The sequence below is a fragment of the Centrocercus urophasianus genome, unplaced genomic scaffold (assembly GCF_019232065.1).
Source record: "Centrocercus urophasianus isolate 14NV4802_14NV808 unplaced genomic scaffold, USGS_Curo_1.0 seq_10, whole genome shotgun sequence".
NCBI lineage: Eukaryota > Metazoa > Chordata > Aves > Galliformes > Phasianidae > Centrocercus > Centrocercus urophasianus.
Genome location: NW_024884142.1, coordinates 74164197 through 74183146, shown reverse-complemented (window position 1 = coordinate 74183146; position 18950 = coordinate 74164197). Strand labels below are relative to the sequence as shown.

General features: G+C 48.3%; 1 protein-coding gene across 1 annotated transcript in view; it reads left to right on the top strand.

Annotated features, from left to right (window-relative positions):
* Positions 1-1654: 1654 nt before the first annotated feature.
* Positions 1655-18950, top strand: part of MDGA1 (MAM domain containing glycosylphosphatidylinositol anchor 1) — a 126065-nt gene continuing 108769 nt past the window's right edge. Inside the window, exon 1 of the mRNA XM_042821995.1 lies at positions 1655-1772. Coding sequence (XP_042677929.1) covers positions 1655-1772 — 118 coding nt within the window. The remainder of the gene's footprint in view (positions 1773-18950) is intronic.

The following is an 18950-nucleotide window of genomic DNA, read 5'->3' as shown; positions in this document are numbered from 1 at the left end:
GCGTGTGCGTGGTGGGGGGGAAGACCAGAGCAGTGTTCCGGAACCGACCTGCTGCGGTCGGGCAGCCCCCGCCCCGCCGGGCTCTCCCCACCCCGAGCGCAGGGGAGCCCCGCAACCCGCCTGGAGGGGGGCAAAAACTTCGCAGCACCCTGCTCTATCTCCCCGCCTCCCCCAGCCCCGGGATAAGCCGACCTTGCCGGGGGGATCCTGAGGATGGGGAGGGGTGAACCGCGGGCTGGCTGCTGATTCCTGAGCCCGGAGTGAGCCCCTTTTCCCATAGCCCTGCGGCGCTGCCCGTAATTGGGCTGGGCCGGGGGGAGGCTCGGAGAATTGGGGAGGAGGCAGGGCTCCGCCGAGCGCGGCCGCTTTAATTGGCTCCCTTTTTTTTTTTTTTTTTTTTTTTTTTCCCTTCTCCATAACCGTAAGGGAATGAAATGGTGAAGAGAGGAGGGGGAAAACCTGGAAAGCCGAAGGGAAGGAAAAGACGGCACGTTCGACAGAGCCAGCGGGCGGGGAGGGGTGAGCCGAGCCGAGCCCGGGGCGCGCTGCCCCCGGACGCACCGTCGGGGGTTGGCGGAGCGCAGCGGAGCGCCCGGAGCTGCTACGGGCAACTTTGTGCGGGCGCTCACCGGCGGCTGGCGGGAGCAAATCAACTTCTTCCGACTCCGTGACCATCCTCGGCGGCGGTTCCCTTTCAGCTGCAGCCCCCGCGGCAGCCGTCGAGGGGAGCGGCTCAGAGCCTTCGGCAGCTGCAAATCGTCTGCGCGGTGCGTGGAGGAGAGGAAGCACCCGGCAGAATCCAGCTCGCAACATCGGGGAAAGTTTGGAAGGGAGAAGGAGGCGGCGGGGAAAGCCGGGCTGAGCCGCGGGGTGTGCGGTGGGGCTGCTCCTCGCCCGCTGTTCCCTTCAGGCTGGCTGGGGAGATGCTGTACAGCTGGGAGAGCTCTTAGGAGACGCTTTAAAAAAAATAAAATAAAAAAAAAAAGAGGAAAAAAAAAAGGAAAAAATAAACAAAACAACCAACCCTTCCTGGATTTGATTAATTACAACAATCCCCTCCCCAGAAGATTTGGAGAAGACAATACCTATCCCTCCCTCCCTCTTTCAGCAGCTGGCTCCTAGCCCCCCCTCTTTGCTCCCCCTCCTTTTTTCCCTCCACCTCCTCTTCCCCCCGTTCGCTCCTGGGGCTGCGGCCAGAGCCTCGTCGGGAGGAGGGCGGGCGAGGCTCTCCCAAGTTGGCCCCAGTTGGCAGCACTCGGGGCAGCCCGTGACTCCGGCGGCTGAACAAAGGAATCCCCTTTCTGGGAACGGCGCTGGGCCGGCCCGGCTCCTGCTTCTGCTCTGCCCCTCCGGATCGGCCTCTCCCGTGCTCTGGGCATCGTTTTCCTGGACATCCCCGAGCAACCTGGCAAGGGAAAGAGAGAAGCAGCGCTCCGCTTTCCAGCCCTCCCCGCTGCCTTCCCTCGTTCTCTTCTCTCTCTCCTTTTTGTTTTATTTTTCATCCCCTTTTTTGCTGTTGTTTTTAAATTCCTTCCCGGCGGCCTCGTTGGGGGGGGAGTGGGGGGTCCTTTCCTCCGCCCGAGGGGCGCCGGTGCCCGGCGGAGCGGGCGCATGGGGCGGCGTTCCGGGAGGCTCTCGCCCGCTCCCCCGCCGGATGCTGCCAGGGCTGCTTTGGCTGCTGTTCTTCGCCGGCGCTGCCTTGAAGATGGAGATGATCTGTGTTTTATTCCTCTCTCTCGTGCCGGCGTACAGCAGGGGACAAGGGGTTTACGGTAAGAGACGCGGCGGCGGCTGCTCGGGAGGGAGGGGGGAGGCGAGGGCGCGGACGGCTGCGATGGGATCAAAGTTAAAAAGCACCTGCAGCGGAAAGTAAATGATGCCGGCGGAGCTCGCCGCAGCTCGAGCGGAGAGATTGATGCAGCAATAGGGCTCCCGGAGCCTGGAGCTACTTTGTAATTCCTCGCCGTAACCTCTGGCCGCCAAGGATTGACGAGCCCACCGGGATGCTCGCCCCCAAGCGCTGCCACCGAGAGGAGCGGGGAGAGCGCTGCCGCAGGGATCGGGTCCGCCCGGCCCGACCTCTCCAGCCGCCGTGGGGCCGCCCCGAGCGGGAGACACTGCGCCCCCGAAGTGCGCTTCTTCGGTGCGGAGGGGAGGACCGGGCCCGAGCCCCGCCATCCCCACGGCGCGCTCCCGGGAGGCGAGGGGTGATGCTGCCTGTGCACCCTATGGAACTTCGATGCTGCCCGTTTTCATCCCGAGGCGGGGGTGGTGATAGCAGAGCTGACGGAGAGCTTTTCCATTTCTTATTTTTATTATTATCATTGTTTGGACAGCGGTGGTGCTTATTTTCTCCCCTCGTTGGTGGTCTGTGTGGCAAAACCCGAGATCCTGCAGCCCCTCAGCCTCCCGGGGCAGCGCACCCGAATCCCTGCCGAGTGCTAGCCCTGGGGGACAGCCGGGCTGCGCACCCCGGCCCTCTCCCCGCCCCTTCCCCTCTCCCGGCCCTCTCTCAGTTCTCGCTGTACAAGCTCTGCATTTCCAATACACTGGGAAAAAAAAAAAAAATGAAGAAAAGCAACCCACAAGCCTTGCCTCTCACAACAAGCCGGCTTTATTTTGGCTTACAACTCAGTTGTGCGCTGCTGTAAAGTCCTTCTGGGAGGCACGGCGCTGCCTCTAACAAGCCCGGCTCTCTACGCGCTGAAGAGAGACCCCAGTGAGAGCAGCCAGCCCCCTCCTCCCCCTTTTAGCAGTTCCTTGTGTGAGCCCTGGCAGAGCTTGGTTCAGTCTCACTGACTATGGGTATGTCTTTGTAGGTCACTTTTTAATGATGTATTTCTTCAATGGACACAATTCCTTCTTTCTCCTTGAGGGCCGGGATGTTAATTTGAGCGTAGGTCTGGTTTGTAAAATAACCATCTTAAATAAAGGGTGGATTGCTTCCTTTTTTTTTTTTTTTTTTTTTCTTTTTTTTTTCCCTCTCTTTCATCCTCCCAGTTTGTAAGTCCGGAGCAAAATTGCAGGGAAATGAAGAGTGGAGTGGGATTGTGGTACAGAAGCCTGATCTGGGTGGGCTGTTTGATCCTTTAAGCAGGCAGAGCGCTCCCAGCTGAACTTTCTTGATTTTGTTTCAATGTGTTTGCTGCTGGGTGTCAGAGCGGCCTCTCAGTGAGAGGGACCGAGCATACACCTGCTCCTGCTTAACTGTGCCTGAGGAGGCTGTGTGTTCATAAGCACAGTAAACCTGCATTTGTTGGAGTTGTTGCCGAGTTACATCTCCAGAACAACTTACTCATGGCTTTGTCTTCTTCTCTCAGAAAGAGAACGGAGAAGCTGCTTGCAAATAAAACTCAGATAGACTGGTGCCGAGATGAGCATCATCACTTTGAGTCAAAATGGGTACTTCTGTCTGTTCTCGTCCGTAGCTGCACAAAGGAGGAATCCGCCCCCTTTCCTGCTCCCCCCCTCCCCATGTTTCCATCTATCTCTGAGGCTGGGAGCAGCCCCAACCACTGCCAGGACAGCTAAAGCGGGATTAGGGAGTGGTGCTGCTGCCCCTCTGCTCTTTGTGCCCTAAATGCGTGCCTCCCACCAGAGCTCCGGGCTGGCTGCCATTGGCTGTGCTGTGTTGTGAGCAAAGCTCTGACTGTGGCAATTTTGGGAACTCAGGTATCGTGTCTCAGGTCCATTTTTCTCCTTTTGAGTGTTTTACACCGATGGGGACGTGGAGAGGGGTGTGTCTTGGTCTATAAATATATTTTGCTTCAGTAAATCTGCTAAGATTAAATCAGATTAAAGCAGATAAAGTATCCATGTGATGTACTCTTTAAATAATACACCCACGTGGATGCACACAAAAGACTTCTGTCTGAGAGAGCGGAGTTGTTGGAGAGCTTTATTGAGGGGAACGGCATAAATAAAGCGTGTGTAAAGGGGCTGCTGGGAAAGGAGCGGTGGCACTGGAGGTGCGATTTAATTAGGAGTCAAGGTGCTGTCAGCTGCTACCCGAAGAGGCTGCTGTACAAATTGGCATTTGTTGTAATGACTGACGAGTGTCTAAAGCCCTCTTCTCATTAGCTGATTCCACCTCTCCTGCCTTGTTGGTTGGAGCAGGACGGGGCTGGCCTGGTGCACAGAGGGCAGCTCACAGGCTGCTGAGGGGCAGCTTCTGTCAGGCTTTTGCTGTGCCCTGTTCCCAAACAGTGCTGTCCTGTTAGTGCTGCTGTCGGCATGAGGTGCGAGCTGTGATGTATGTATGGGAAATGCCACTGTTTGCAGAAAGAGAGGAAGAGACAGCAGGGAAGGGCTGCTGCTCTCACATGCTTGAAGTTAACAGTGCTTCAACACTGAGCGTTAGTGGAAGGGGAGGAAAGGAGGGCTTCCGAGGGGATGAGTGTGCCTCTTGTCTCCTCTTGCAGCTCCGAACTTGTCTCAGAACTTGCATAGCTCCGATGCAGTGTGTGCGGGGCTGTGGCTTTACTTCCTGCATGTGTAGCATACAGCTAACATCGCTGGGTGCCCAGCAGCCAGCACAGCCTGGCTGAGCAACACTAGGGCAAAAGAGAGCGGGGTGCTCTGCCCCTGCCTGCTGTAACTCACCTGCTGAAGGGTGCATGAAGAATCCTTCAGAATAGCTCCCACCAGGCCTTCCTGGAGCTCTGAGCGCAGCATCGCCTGAGCTGGATGTTTCAGCCCACACGTGTGTCTTTGCTGCTTGTTCTGGGGGAACAGACATTAATGTCACCTGGAGCCTGCTGTCCCAGACCATCCCTGTCCCCTGCTGCCGGTCACTGCTAGGCAAGGAGCTCTCAGCTTCCTTGGTGTTAGCCTCATGCCTCCCATGCACTCTGAGATGGGGCAGCAGGTCGCTGGGTAAGGCAGCAGTGGGGCTGTCTGGCTGCTGCCTCTCGGCTGGCCTGTCTTGGAAAAGGGGTGTGTGAGCGGGAGGATAGGGATGGCTGTCCCCCAGGCTGTAATACAGCTGTGTCATATACATGTGCACGATATACTGTGCATGTATATATATGCATCCTTTTCTTTGAGCTCAGCCATTTCTCCTTGTTGTCCATACTTTAAATCTTTGTTGACTCAGCTGTACCCTTTGGTTCCAGGTATTTTGTAACTGGAGGGCTACACCCAAGGATTGGGCTGGTCCAGAGCTTGCATGCTTCTCCAGAAGCCCTGTGGGGTCGGGGCATTAAGTCTGTCCACCTCATGCTTCCCCTCACTGCGGCACTCTCCAGAGGCAGTGTATCAGTCTCGCCCTTCTGTGCCACCAGAGCCTGTGTTTGGAGGTCAGGTCAGCAGCTTCACACACCTGATAAACCCTCAATTGACTTTAATATGCAGCACTGAAGAAACGACATTATCCTTTTGACAGGTTGTTTGCAACTTGCTGGTAGGAGTCAAAATATTTCAGCATAAGTGTCACCAGAAACCACCATCCTATGCTAATTTTGGTGGGAACATGAAGACAGATGTTGGATAATTTGACATGAGCAGCGCAGCTTTTGAAATTATCACCATGTCAGGTTTGCACTGGATTTATCTTTTTTTTATTATTATTATTTATTATTACACGTATAAATTTCAGATTATTTTAAGAGATGGGGTGGAAGATGCAGTAAGATCTCTATAAGCAGCTGAGGGTAGCCTTGGAGGTTTACCAGTCAGACAGCAATTCAGCAGAGGCAGTGAGGGATGCTGTGCTGCTGGAAGTGCTGTTCTTATTTTAAATAAGAAGACAAAGAGACTGGAGACTAGAGATGGTGTGAGGCTTCCCTCCAGCCAGAAGCCTGAGTGTTTTCCCAGATTTGGGCTGAAGTTACTGTTATTCTGCTCTTGATTGATGACGTCTTGGTTTTCCAGTCACTCCCTCAACCCATACTGTGTTCTTTAGCTTCGTTAACTATAATTTATGCCAAAGAAATTTGCCTGCACAACTACAACTCATGGAAATGTTGAGGAGTGGGGTTAAGTGCCCCTTTCCCAGGCTGGACCAGGCTCTGAGCAACCTGATCTACCTTAGGTGCCCTTGTTCATCGCAGGGGAGTAGGGCTGGATGGCCTTTAGGGGTTCCTTCCAATTCAAACAATTCCATGATCCCACCCAAACTCCAGGCTCCACCTGCTGGCTTTAATTCGGGCTGGGAAAATGTGTCAATATCCCCCAGACTTGCGGAAGACAGGAGGGGGCCCTGTTGTGCAGGACCCTGGGATGCACCAGGGGAGAAGGGAGCGTGTGTATTTTGTGTCTCTACACTCATGTTTAAGCGGTGAGATTTCTCTGCTCCTGGGATCCAGAGTGCTTGCTTTGAAAGGAAAAGAGCTTTCATCTGCCTTTTGTGGAGGGGAAGGGGCTGGAGGAACAACAGAGATTTATTTTTATAGCCAAACGCCTGCTTAGTGCTCAAAAGAAGAAATTAAATGTGAGATGCCCCGTGGAGATGGTGATTAAAAGAAAAAAAAAATTAAAAAAATTTAAAAACCGACATGGTGTTAAAGATCTAGGAAAGAAATAGAGAATAGGGGCCAAGAAAGAGAAACCGGGACATCTCTGATCTTGGCTCAACAAAAGTCGAGGCACAGAAGGGCTCGGCCGGGCCAAGATCTGTTTGGAGGCGGAGTGCCGAGACCGACATCGCGGCTTTACGCGGAGCATCGGCTCCAGCTCTGCCCTACTGTCGGGGGAAGTCGCTCTGCCTTCGGGCTCCAGCCCAGCTGCGGCACATCTGGGCCCGGGGCCGCGCCGCTCCGCCGTTGCCCGGCAGGGGGGGCTGTTGCAGCGCCCCGGGGCCGGGGGAGCCGCGGGGCGGGGCGGGGCGGGCAGGGCGGGGGTCCCGTCCCCAGCGGAATAGGGGAAATGCCCGTACGGACACGTGGGGAGCGGGTGGGCAGAGAGCTGCTGGCACCCGGGCTTCCGGAAGCGCAGTGCGAGCTTCTGCCCGGCCCCAAGCGGCTCCGCTGGCCGCCTGCCGGCTTGGTTGGTCTGGTTTTGTTTTGGGTCTGATGCTGTCACACAGTATCCAAGCAGTGATGATCCTATTTTCCTCTTATTATTTTTTTCTTTCCGGGAGTTGTCCATTTCCCATAAAAGATCATGTAATGAAGCCAGGGCAGGCATCATAAATCCTGATTTGATTTTCAACCATGCTCTCATTATTTTTTTTTTTTCCTCCCTTCATACACCTATTTGACTATGAGTTGACCGTAGAACCATAGAATCATAGAATGGCCTGGGTTGAAAAGGACCACAATGATCATGTGGTTTCAACCCCACTGCCATTGGCAGGGTCACCAACCACTAGACCAGGCTGCCCAGAGCCACATCCAGCCTGGCCTTGAATGACTCCAGGGATGGGGCATCCATGTTGGATGTTGGTTTTTTCCCCTGTGGGTTTTTTTTTTTTTTTTTTAAACAAAACAAAAAGAGAGAGAGAGGAGGGAAAGTAGGGTTAAAGGAATCTGAACAGATATGAGAGCAGAAGGGTCCTTCCTCATGGATGGCCTTCCCCCGGAGGAGGAAAAATGATGGCATGTAGGCATCTAGATGGCATTTAGCTGGCCAGCACCGCCTCTCCTGGGTCCCAGTGAGCTCATTGGTGCTACCATGCACCTCTGGCTGCTGCCCTGTATCTCCCAGCTCTGTGAGGGAGCAGAGCTGAGGTGTCAGTGATGGTGGTGCTTCAGCTCTTGGGAAACTGTGGCTCAGGGGCTGTGGCTCAGTGCAGCATGCTCTTCTCAGTGTTGTGGTTGCTTATTGGGAGATCTTGATGCTCCACTGCATTGACTGCACTGTTTCCCAGATCAGCTTCTGATCGTTAATACCAGAATCTTTAATCCCTAAGTACTCTGGTCCGTGGTCAGCGAAGGGAGAAGTAAACAGAGAACTGTTGAAATACCACTGAATATAAATGATTATTTCTTTAAATTTTCTGCTTGTTTTTCCAAACTAGACAGCATATGCTTCTATCACTGTAAATTCAAAATCTACAGTAAGCTTTGTAGTCTAGTCGTGTTTAAACTCCTCTGTAGAGGATGTTCCCTCTGCCTGTTCCATGAAGCACGCTGTGTTCTTAGCATTGTACTCATCATGAAGAGCAGTGCAGAGGCAGTTCAACGTTTCAGCAGTTGCAAATAAGGGAGAAGTGACGGAGTGGCCTGGCGGTAGGGGGTCACCACTTCTGTCATGGGAGCAAGTCACTGCTCTGCTGGGCTGCAGGGACACTGACAGCAGGGTTCTAGGTGGCTCTCTGTAGCTTATCTCTTTCCTGTCACTCTTCTTGCCCATGCTGTGGGTTACTCATGGGGTGTTGGCTGCTGTTCCTCTGCTTGGCCTTGCCCACGGGAGAAAGAAGAAGTAGACTCTTTAGTAGGATCTGTTGTGCTAGGACAAGGGGAAATGATTTCAAACTAAAAGAGGAAAAATATAGATTGGATATAAGGAAGAATTTTTTTACAATAAGGGAAATGAGGCACTGGCACAGGTTGCCCAGAGGGGTGGTGGAAGCCTCATCCTGGAGACACCTAAGGTCAGGATGGATGGGGCTCTGAGCACCTGGAGCTGTAGGTGTCCCTGTTCATTGCGGGGGAGTTGGACCACATGGCCCTTCCAACTTGAAAAATTCTACGATCTTACAGATGTAACAGAAATCTGTCTGGCTGTGATGTGTTGGCTTGTGTCTTCTCTCCGCTGTGAGCCATGGTGTAGGATAAATGGCATGCGGGCACTTGTGCTGGGTTTTGTGTAAATGGAAACGGTGGCATGGTGAGGATAGCAATTTGCAGAGGTGCAGTAAGGACTGCAATTTCCGAACAAATATTAGCACACGTTGCATAAAGAAGAGCTGGCACAACACTGAAAGCTAAAGTCAAGCTGTGAGGAAGGCTTTAGGATGTCCGCAGGTGGACATTTAATGTGAGAGGAGCTGCTTGATGTTACTGCTCCTGTTTCAGGAAGAAATGGTCCTTCACTAATTGGCATAAATTGTTTTAAGATAAATGTGGATGGGAATCTTGTGCATCTCTTGTGTCCCTCCATGATGGAATGAAAAGAAAAAATGAAGGTGTGATTCACACTGATCTTTGAGAAACAGCAAAACACCTTTTGCTTACAGATGCCTTGCATGTTGGAAGAGTCATTTATAGAATTACATGGTGAAGACTGACTGTACCTTGCTAAGTTTAGTACCTGGTTCATTCCAGCTCAGAAACAGTGAGGATGTGAAAAATGGAGGCTCACAAAGTAATTTGACTTCAGCTGGGGATGGGTGGCTGAGCTCCCCTGCCAGTCGAGTGCATGTCTGATGTGTTCTCTCAGCTGTCCTGGAACATTTACACCACAGCTGTTAGACCATGAAAATCCTCTTGGGGCACACAAGTAGGGTTCCTTGTGGGTTTAGGGGTTTCCCATCACTATAATATATAGAAGTATACAGCCTATAGTCATTCCACTCTGCCTGAGAGAAAGTGAGATGGAGATGATTCATCCTATGCAGAATGGAGAACTGACCATCACTGAAGTTTTAACCATTCTTTTCTACCTGGTAGAGTGCAGTTGGTATTGAGTGCAATCCCTGCAACTGATAGGTGCAAGATAAATACATCCCCAAGAAGGAATAGTTTGTATATTAGGTAACATTTCTTCTCAGAAGGAGTGGTGAGGTGCTGGAATGGCTGCCCAGGGAGGTGGTGCAGTCACCACCTCTGGAGGTGTTCAAGAACTGTGTGGATGTGGTACTGAGGGACATGGTCAGTGGGCATGGAGGGAATGGGCTGGTGGTTGGATGAGATGATCTTGGAGATCTTTTCCAACCTTAATGATTTCATGATTCTAAGCCACCGAGAACAGGTTCTTGTCCAGAGATCTCTGACTATTATTATTTAACCATAGAAACTGCTTTCGTTAATGAAGGAGGTTAAATGATTTTTTTTATGGCATCCAAGGAAGGACAATAAATAATACTGAGTTGCCTATGAACGATTTGGGATGGGGAGAAAAAGCAGGCAACGATATCATAGGTGTGCTACCGGGCACCTGGGCCAGAGAAGAAGTGATGGCAATGAGGTTGGAGCTGTGGCTCTTGCAGTGAGACTGGATGCCAGAGTGGAGCATAGCTTTTGAAGAAGGGATGTCTGAATACTCCAACAAGTTTTGTTCTTTTAATTAGTGCTAAGTTTGCATTCTTACGTTTATTGCAAGTGCAAAGATAGAGCAAAGAAATCTTCAACTCTTCAACTCTTCAACAGGCTGCCCAGGGAGGTGGTGGAGTCTCCTTCTCTGGAGATGTTCAAGACCTGCCTGGATGCCTACCTGTGCGACCTGCTGCAGGGAACCTGCTTTGGCAGGGGGTTGGACTCGATGATCTCTGGAGGTCCCTTCCAACCCCTACAATTCTGTGATTCTGTGATTCTGTAACTCTTGTTTCACAAATGCTGACAACGGCTGAAAGGAATTAATATTATTTATTTTTCTTTTGAAAAAAAATGTTTTTCCTATTATATTTAGAGCAAATAAAATTTGCAGGTAAGTTTGTGAGAAGGGGTAATCTTGATCTGTGATTAAAAAGAACTGCTGAATAAGAACACTTTCTTATCTCTGGATACAGAATCAGAAGAGGGCAGTGGTGACAGCTGCTGCACATCCGGAAGAACCCCATGTTAAGGTGCAGTGAGAGACAACACCTTGCTTTTACAGGAGAGAAATGCTTGGATATTGGATGAGAATAGGGGCTTCCCAGTGTCATGAGACAGTGGGATCAGGGGAATGTCTTTGCAAACCAGTTGACTTGAGGTGCACGTACACTATGCCTGCACAAGGTGGGAATGCAACCCGTGTGTGCTCCAGAGCCACGTTTCAGCTGTTGTGAAAGCAATGCTGTGGACAGCAGGTCTAAAATTAATCTTTCATTTTGCATTTTGACTCAAAAAGCTCTCCTTGAACAGCTCCCTGCAAAGATGAACCCTGCATTTAACTGCCACTGAGTTTTTAAATTGTTTTTTTTCCAAATGGGGTAGTCAAGCTCCCAAAGCACAGAGCTGCATCTGAGACGTTACCCATAGAAACTAAGCTCCGGTTTTGGTTAGAATAGCACAATAACCGCTTGTTTTCTGGTCAGTCGAATGATACAGCAGATCAGGACTTTCATCCTTATTCCTGCAGAAAAAGGAAATAGACGGTAGAGAATGGCTGTTTACTATGATGTGCATGATTAATACCATAAATCTTTCATGTGGGGCTGCCAGGTGAAATGAACGAGTGTTATCACAACAAATTGGAAGGAGCGGGTGGCTGCATGCTCATGTTTGGTAATCAGGCCTGAAACGCAAAGTAAAAGGAGAAATTAGCCGAAGGTAACGGTGGTTATCAAAGCTCTCTGTGCCATTTGCTAAGCCTTGGCAGAGCTGACGTGCTGCATTTTGCAGATCACAATGAGCATATGTACCTACTTGTGGCTGATGGTAGTTCCAAGTGGCCAGCAGCAGTGCGTGTGCTACTTGACAAACAGTTCTGCTTCTCGGATTATTGTGGAGACATCCCCAAGTATGTTTGCAGCATATGGCTTGCTTAAGGAGATCGCTTTGGATAAGAGACACCCGATAAGACACAGCAGATCAGCTGCGTATCGCTCGGCTCCCGGGGGTTAGCAGGGTGTGCAGTACAGGCACAGAAAAGAACAGTGGAGGGAAATGGGGAGCCCCGCAATACAGCATTGCAGTCTTCCTTGTGTTGCGTGGGTCAGCAGCACCCAGAGACGTGTGGGAAAGCTCCAGCTCAGCTAACTGTAAATGGCGTTTTAATTTAGGAATTGCACTTGATTATTTCAGGGCAAGTTTAGAAGAAGCGAGTGAGGAGGTGGAGGAAGGAAACCTCAGTGTGAGCTCTTTGCTGGTTAGGCCTAAATAAAAGCTTTGCAGAAAGAGGAAGCAGAGGAAGGTGCTAAAAAGTATTATGATCTGCTTGAACATATAGACAGGAAAATGAGAAGGAAATGTGTCTAGCTATTGCTAGATTTAAAAAGAGAGAAAAGAAATTGATGCTGTTGACGGTGTGTAAATTCTAGGAGTGAGCATATTTCTCTCTTTCATTGCCCTCCTGGTAATACCAGTGACATTGTTGCTGTTGGAAATGAGGGATTGAAGAGTGAGTGAGAAGCACTGTCCTCGACAGGTGGGAACCGTGTTGGAATAGGATCATACATCTCCCAGAGGTTGAGAGCTGGAGCTGTAGGGCCATGGAAAGCAGGATGCTCTTAGCACCCCTTTGCAAGAAACAGGAGAATCAGATGCACTCCTTGCATGTTCCTATACCATTCCCTATTCTATATTCCTATACCATATTCCTATACCATTTTTTTCAAGTTTCATGAGGAAGAATTGTTTTTGCCTGTAGAAAACAGTCGTAGTAACACTGAGGCTGGAGCCCAAATCCCAGGATGCAATGGCTTGTGATTAAGAGGCTCTCTTGCTGAACTAACATTTTGCATTTTTATTTTTTTTCTTTACCATGTTGACTGATCTAGTTTAAGACATTCTAATTAGTTGTTGCAGTATATTTGGCTGATTGCATTTTTGTTGATATAAGGTGTAGTAGAAATGCTAAGTCACAGCTTGAACCGGTGATTGAGCACCTGGTGGGAAGGCAGGACCAACCCAGGGGAGCTCAGGTGCATGCAATGTACCTGAGTGACCAGAAGGGGTTAAACCAGGATCCTCCTCTTCCCAGACCTCATTTAAGAGTTGGCTGTGAAGATAAGGGTGTTTTGCTGGAGGTCCTTGTGTACCTGTGTGAAGAAGGTAAGGACCTTCTTTCCTTTATTTCTGTGGCTGTTGTAGTTGAGCAAATCCTCACTTGCTGCAGCCTTGGGCCTTGCTGCTCTATTGTCTTTGCTGCGCTTTCCATTGTGTTAAACAAGGGCTTATTTTTGGATGTTTTGTCACACCTCCTTTCCTCACTGGTATTGATGGCTTTCTACCCATTAGCCCAGAAGGAAATAATGCAGCCAAGAGGGAACAAGCAGGCAGCCACTGTGCCTAAGCAGGAGTCTGAGGAACTGATGGCTGAGCTTACTCCAGTCTCTGTCAATGCTTGGCTGGGAGGAATGGTTGTGTTTCTTCAGAGCTCCTCTATGAATGCAAAAGTTAGAAGGAAAAATAAAATCTTGGAGGAGCTACTGATATCTATCCTGGCTATGGTTTTTGGTTCTGCTGTACTACTCATGTAGTTGGTATTTCAGTTCTTAGTGAAAGGAGCTGAATGTAGATGAGCTGTTGCTCTGGTGAAAATGCCGGCCTGAAATGGTGCACATAATAACTTGTCTCTGTCAGTCTTTGTGGGGTTTTTTTTTTGTTTTTTTTTTTGTTGTCTTTTTCCAAGTTTATTTCAAGATTTTGCTGGAAGACAAGTATGTTAAAGTAAATACAACAAACATTAAAACAAAACACAAGATGTCATGTCTGTTAGTTTCTCCCCATGTGAGTGGGAGGTGGTGCCGTGTGTTTGCCTCAGATGTCTTGAAGGTGATTTCAGTGAAGCCACAGAGAAGCAATTTCAGTTTCTATGCAGCATCTTATCTTAGTAGTTCAGAAGTTTCTAGGGATATGACTTTATTTTTTTATTTTTGCTTTCCCATTAGCATTACGTTTTTAATTGAGTTTTTTGCAGTCGTGTGGCGGCTTCCACTTGGATGCATTGGTGAGCATCACTTCTTTGATGGTTGGCTGCTGTGGTTACCAGGCTGCTTCCACTCCCAAATAGCACTGAGCTACTTACAGCAAGGTGCTGCTGGAAAGCCTATGTGTGAATCTACTTTGTAAAGCAGTAAGATGCTTACTTTGTGCAAATGGAGTGCAATGCCTCAGGACCTGGGCTAACTGCATGCAATGCTTCTGCAGAGCCAAGCTCTATAGTCAGGATTGTCTGGATCTGATGGTTTCTCTAGAGGAATTTCTGGTTTCTCTGGTCTTGAAAAGTGTCTGGACAGTTTGATTTCAAAACCCACTACTCTGAAGGGCTTGGATTGTGCTTATGGTTACTCCAGAGTGCACTAACTCTTATACTTGACCTGTAGCTCCACTCTCAGTGAGTTATGCCTCTGCTTTCATTGGTTGATATTGGAATGATGGGAAAAAACAATCTTTCCTACTCCTGAAGTTTTTGACTGTTTCCTATAGTAGCTGATATTAAAGTATCCGTTCCTACAGGCTGCAGACTTACCACTCTTGTGACTTGCTGTCTCTGAGTGAATTGAGAGCAGCTGGCAAGAGTAGATTTTTCTACCCTTCACTCTGGGAAAGGAGGAATTTTTCCTTTCCATGGCTTAATTGCATTATACTTGGCTGAGACCATTTTACTTGTCTTTGTCACCTGTGTTTTTACCTAGCTCTTCTGCTGGCCTTGGGAAGTGCATCTAAAAGAAAGAGACATAAATAGAATTAATGTTCAGGATATCATTCAGCTTTGGAGATGTGTGCCTCATAGTGGGGAGTCTGTGTTCCTTTGTTCCTGCTGTCTTTCCCTCTGCCTTCAGGCTTTCCTTGGTTCTTGGTGTTCCACCTTCAGAATCCTAGCTGTATTCACTTTGCCTAAAATATGTGTTTGAATAGTAAAAGCTATATTGAAAGGACACATTATCAGCTTAGTTTAAATACACATGTTGACTCTGTGAGAGAGTGCTTTGCAAAGAAAGTCTAACTGTATGCTTTTGCACATAAAATGAGCGTGCAATTAAAAGATCTTCAACAGAAGAAAGCCCTTTTCTCCTGCTTCCTGGAATGCAAATGCTGGCATGCTTCTGCATTAGGATTTGTTGCAAGGGAAAACCAAACAGCAGTGAAATCACGCTGGCATTGCCTTTATACAGAGCCAAAGGACCAATGGCAAATAGCAGCTGGAAGCCTGGTTTGATCTTTCCATATGATTAAGTTGCAGGTATGGTGCTGGTGAGAAGGTACTTTCCTGAACCCCTTTCACGAAGGATTTGAGCATTTCTGAATAAACTGTTTTCCATCTCTGGTGTTTATGGCAGTCCTTCAGGACTGGCACTCTGTGGGTTGCTGTGGTATAGTGTTTTCAGGAAGGCATGAGGCTGCTTGGCACTGTAGGTTCTTCCCCTGCCTCTGCTTCTTTCTTTAGTCTTTATTTTCAGAACACTTTGTGTGCTGTGGAAGCTGCCTCCAGGCCTCTGAAGTTGCTGTGGGTCTAGGCTGCTTCTACCAACTGTACACATCACATTTGTTACTCTAGGAGAAATATCTGAAAAGAATCCAGGCATAATGTGTTTTGGTGCTGCAGCTGAATACTTCAGAGAAGATGGACTTTTTTCCGCTGTGTCAGTTTTTCCCCTTTCTTTCCTGTTAATCTCACTATGATTATTCATACATGTTTGAAATTAAATGAATCATCCCACTGTGGTGAGAACCTTACCTGGAGGTCAGCAGCGAGCTGGGATTGAAGGGGCGGTTCCTGGGTATCTCAGGGGCTATGTGAGACCTGACTGTCGGATCAGATGATCTTAGTGGTCTTTTCAAACCTTAATGATTCTGTAATTCTACTATGTAAAGTGAGGCAGGGTTGACAGCCTCCAAGGCTGCTTCTGTAGCCCCACTAATGTTCTCTGCTCTTGCATTTTCTCTTCTGGTCTGAATGGTCACTGTTTACATTTTAGGAGCAAAAGTGAAAGAGTGACTTTTTGGCTGTTTTGTTTTTCCTGTCAAGTTGCTTTTCAGATTCCTGGTGCTTCCTCACTCTGGTTTCCTTCCTGTTTAGAGACATCTGATGTCTCATGAAGCTAACATCTTCATCTTCTGTGTAGCTTCTTGCATGTGGAATCTGTCCTTAACATCTTTAACTTCCACAAAACAAAGGCTGAGGAAGACCTGTCTTCTCTTGTATTCTTATCCCAAACTTGCATTTTGAATGTGCCTTTCAGCTCTTCAACAGGTTTGGCTAAATGGGCATCCCTGCCTTCTCTGGTTGCATGAGTGGTTCCTGGGGAAGCAGATAGATTCCCAGATAATTTGTCTACCTTCCCATCACTCTCTAGGAGAAAATCTAGCTCTGTATGTTCCACTGCTTGTGTATTCTGGGTTAGTGCATCTCCTGGAGTGATACCCTTTCCGGTGTGAGTACCAGTTGGGCCAAACTGATCATCAGCCCAGTGCAGACACTGAGAGGAAGCCAAAAAACGCTACTTCTCCATGTTCCAGGATAGAATCCCTCCAGGTGCTATACTTGCCAAGATGGAAAGAAAATGCTGTACTCTCATGGTACTCCTGTGCTTAGAGCACACATTACTGCTGGATCTCATTAGTGTAGAATTACAATACTTCTACAACATCTGGAGATGGTTAGGCTGAATAGAGATGAGTTTAGCCTCATCTCTAGGTCACCGTAGAGTCTCTCAGGAGCAGGTCTCTTTCTAGAGCTGATCTATTCATCCTCTCCAGTACTTGGTGGCTCTTCTCAAGGAGTATGCATGTCCACAGACTCTACAGGGATGTGTCTTAGATGAGCAGTATGGTTGTACATATTATAACAAATCCATTGTTCATCCATCTTGGGAGAACTGCTTTCATATCTCTGATAATCTGTTAGATTCCCTTGGAATTCCTGGCTGCGGGAAGTTGTGACATTTTGTGTTGTTCTGGGATCTCTCTGGCCACTGCCCAAGAAACATGAAATTTCTGTTTTTTTATGGTAGTCAGATGGAAGCAGTAAAGATCAGCACAATATGCAGGAGTGAGAAGAAAATCCAAATTTTTTTTTAAAGGAAAAATGATAACTTAAAGATCTGCTGGTTGGAAGGGACCTCTAGAGTAATCTAGTCCAGCTGTCTGCTGCAAGCAAGGCTAAGCCTGAGGTTAGATCCAACTATAAAATTAAGACAGGTTGCTTGGGTTGTTCTCCAACTACATTTCGAGCATATCTAAGGATAGGGGTTCCATGAGCTTTGTTCCCCTCTGCTGGTGTTTGACAAACCAGAGGATGAAGGGTTTTTTTATGGCTAATGGGAGTTTCCTGTGTTTCTAAAGTGCTTTGATTAACCCTGCTGTAATTAGCACAGCACAGTTCTGGTGTAGCCTGTCACAAACACAAACAGAGAAATGGGAGATGCACTGGTAGACATCTCTACACTTTCCATTTTATATGCAGCATACTCATAGGATCATTAATGTTGGAAAGTTCAACTAGGTGATCTGGAGATCCTTATCCCCACCATGCCCTCCAACCATCTCCCTCAGTGTCACGTCCATGTGGTTCTTGGAGTCGTCATGACTCCTCTGCCTCCCTGGGCAGCCTGTTCCAATGCCTCACCACTCTCTCTGAGAAGCTTTTCCTAATATCCAAGCTGATCTCCAGTAATGGCCATAATTAGTATTTTTCTGTGAAAACAACAAAAAAGATTAAACAAGCATGGAATTAGAGATGGTGCAAAATATCAGTAAACCTGCTGCCCACATACAACAGGGAAAAAATCCTTTGTGTGTTTATAGTTATATAATATTCCTATTACATAGGAACACATCTATGTGTATTATACACACAAACACATTCTGCAGCGAGTTGATTGAGGTACCCCGTTCCAGTTTTCTCGACAGGAAAGCAGGGAGTGGCCAGCAGGTGTCCTGCGTTGTGCGACTTGTCAGCATGAGCTGGTTGCATCCCCGGGGCATAGCAACAAATGACTGGGTAGGAAGAAAGACGTGTGGTTTCTCAGAATGCTTTGTAAAGGGAACTTCAGGTCCTGTTCAGACTGTTTAGTTCAAAGACACTGGCGGTGTGCTAATGCGACAAGGGGACCTCATCTCACGTTGGATGCCCCAGGGTTTCTTTACACTTTGAGTTCTCCACGGGTGCCTGGTTGGCAGCTTTGCTTCACAGCATGAAATACTGGAGCAGGAAGCTGAAGATCTGGTTTTGCTTTCTCTTTTCATTTGACACGATTGTAGGTGGCATGGAGAATGGAAAGCTAGGGTGGGAAGTAGGCTTTATTTTACTCCCACTGAATTTTATCTGGGCAATGTGCCCTATCTGAACAGTTGGCTTGGTAGCATTTTTATTTCCTAACGTGCTTAGTATCTGTTCTTTGCCTCTGTCTCTCCCTCTCTTGTAGAACCATTTCCAGATTAGAATGAATAGGCATGTGAAAAGGGACTGGAGAGATGGGAAGGCCTATGTGTCCTGGTGTCAAAAACACAGCTCTGACTCGGTGTGAGAGGCATCCCCTTTACTGGTTGCTTGCTGGTGAAGTCTTTCAAAGAAGAAAGGAGACTTCTAATGTCTGTCTCACCCTCAATGCATCTGATATTTGGCCCAGGTGGTGATACACATCTCTCGCCACAAACAGCTGAAGAAAATAACTCTGCTCCAGTTTTAATATTATTTTTGTTGTCATTTTTAAATTTCCAATGTGAAAACCTTGCTGCTGACCTCCTGGGTTTTCTTAAAAGGAGTGCAGTGCGTAGCCAGTCCATGCTCATGCTTTGCACAACCCCTAAATGGTTTGCATATGGTTTTTTTGAGAGTGTGTGTGGGGGGGTATGTATGTATGTGCAAATCTTAGTGCTGCTCTTGAGCTGTCTCCTCTGAGGGAGTGGCAGTGCTGCAGCTTCAGTAGAAAATATTAATGCATGTAAACATTTTTCTAAAGGCATTACATCTTCCTGCACGTACTTTATTATTTTCCCACAAATCTGACTAGATGTGATAGATAGGTAACCAGGGAGCAAGGCTGGGGAAGCGTGCTAGAGAGGGAAGGAGGGAAACGGGAGTGAAATAAACACAAGCCTGCTGTAATTCAAAACAAGGCAAAATCAGATTGTGTGCTTTGGCTAATTTTCTTATTCAGGTATTGATCCAATGGCTGCTCCAGAGTCTATTAGCAGTCAGCCAGTGAAAATATTTCCCATTGGGGGCTCTGACCTGAGACGGGGGTGAATCTATAGCAA